The sequence below is a fragment of the Charadrius vociferus genome, unplaced genomic scaffold, assembly GCF_000708025.1.
Source record: "Charadrius vociferus isolate BGI_N301 unplaced genomic scaffold, ASM70802v2 scaffold62, whole genome shotgun sequence".
Lineage (NCBI taxonomy): Eukaryota > Metazoa > Chordata > Aves > Charadriiformes > Charadriidae > Charadrius > Charadrius vociferus.
The window spans coordinates 5,279,916-5,281,952 of record NW_009647419.1 but is presented as its reverse complement, the minus strand read 5'-3'; the positions used below and the strand labels follow the sequence as shown (position 1 = coordinate 5,281,952).

The window sequence follows — 2,037 nt, the reverse complement described above, 5'->3', positions numbered from 1 at the left end:
CATAGTGTGGCAATTCTGTTTCCAAACTCTAATTCAAAAAGGTGCTTTCTAAGCTTTTCCAGAACATTTTGCTGAATAGAAGGTTCAATTAAAGCTGATACTGATCCAGTGGACTAGATCTGGCTCTTCAATCTTGGTTTAGATATCTAAGGCCTCTATTGGGCTAAGTCTAAAGCCAAGTTCTGGAGTTTGCAACTCTTTTGGGTGCCCCAGGTCCCTATTTCAGGCAAGAAGCTTTCCAGTCCACCATGATAGTTAAAAACGCCTTTGGATGGGATCCAGTATACTAAGCAGGGTGCGTAAGTACTGCACAATGCTCTCTGTGCAGCTGTCTAGAACTAGTCAACAGGAAATGCTGAGCATACTGGTGTCTTTCTCTAAAATCCAGTGCCTTGTTCAGGGCTTTGGAGATGGTCCTTGTAAGTGGATTTCTGAATCCTTTGAGAAAAGGAAGGTCCCTATAGCCATACCTCAATGGCAGGGAGAAGGCTTATAATTTTCAAACAGGAAAAAAGTTCAATTTTGTAGCTTACGAAGAGAGGCTAAATATGCTGCCATTTTATGTTGTAGTCCAGTGGTCAGAATACATGCAGCCAAGAAGTGGAAGACCTGGGATCAACTTTTTCTTTCAGAAGGATTTCAGATTCCCACTTACCATGCCTCAGAGCAGTGTTCAAACAACTAGGCGCTGTTAGGGTGGGCAGGAGTAGTTTTCAGGATCATAACTTCAAAGGTTTATCAACTGTGAGTCCTCTTTCAGTAATGTCCTTGTTTTTAATTCTCTGTAGGTGTAAATCCAGATGCAAACTACCATGCCCTCTACAGGTATTTTGTGGAGTTATGGATCTATCTGGGACTAGCTTGGCTTTCACTCTTTGTTAACTGGAAGGTCAGTATGTTTGTTGAAGTCCACAAAGCAATCAAGAAACGGAGGAAAAAAAGAAAAGAGTCATTTGACAACCATCCTCGGTCTAAAAAACCCCTTCAAATGGGTACCTCAAAGGATGTCAACATTTTCAGCTTTCTTTCAAAGAAGGAAGAGACCTACAATGATCTTATTAAACAAATTGGGAAGAAGGCCCTGAAGACAAACAATGACAAAATTATCAAAGTAGAAAATGCCAAACAAAATATGCAGAATGCCAGTATAGATGCCCAGGTGACTTACACAAAGACAAACTCATTTGAGTACGATGAGGCTTCTCTGGACATTCAAAATGGTCATGTACTGAGACCCCTGCATGATAAACGTATTGGAGACAGCCCTCTAGAAGGAACCATGTTTGTAAACCAGCTAGACAGGATTAGTGAAGAAGAAGGGGAAGTGTGGGATTCCAGAGACTATCGACCCTTGATATTTGAGAATGCCAATATAACATTTGTAAATGAAGATGATGATGAAGAAGAAGAAATCTCAGATGATGAGGAAACGTCAAAATCCTCCATGGATGATAATCTTGCAGAGGAATCTGAAACTGCAAAAAACCTGGTAAAATTCCCATCGTCTGATGAATCTACCTTTACCAATAACGAGCTAGAACTTTCTGTGCCTTATGAACAACTGATGAATGAATATAATACAGTAAGCAATGTGAAGGCTGCAACGTGAAGCGTGTTTGACAATGGTTTTCTAAAGTGGTCAGTGCATATTTGAACAAATTAACAGAGCAAGGAGAAAAGCATGTTTTTGCAGCTTCTCCTGTCACTTTGAAAACAAAAGCAAGTCCCAAACTAATAAACTCCAGTGTCCTTTTCCCATCCTAAGTTGGTTTCTGAGCCCATCAGCTTTGCTTATCTGAAAAACTTGTGAAATAACAGTTGAATTTGGAGTCCTGCACCTTCTTGGGATTTTGTGGTTCTTGAACAAAGTAGAAAAGAAAAGACTAGTAAATACACTGGACCTGCTCTGCGTTTATGCATTTCATTGAGGAATTAGGTTGGGAATGTAACTATACTGTTGCAAAGAGACTGTTTTGGGCATCAAATGTGTTCAGTTACTCCATTAACCTTTCACCTCTGAAAACCTGGATTTGAATC

At 40.1% G+C, this 2,037-nt stretch overlaps 1 protein-coding gene across 1 annotated transcript in view; it reads left to right on the top strand.

Annotated features, from left to right (window-relative positions):
• Positions 1-1,609, top strand: part of KCNK5 (potassium channel, subfamily K, member 5) — a 46,459-nt gene extending 44,850 nt beyond the window's left edge. The window contains exons 5-6 of the mRNA XM_009880464.1: positions 329-419; positions 789-1,609. Of these exons, the coding sequence (XP_009878766.1) occupies positions 329-419; positions 789-1,609 (912 nt within the window). The remainder of the gene's footprint in view (positions 1-328; positions 420-788) is intronic.
• Positions 1,610-2,037: the final 428 nt, after the last annotated feature.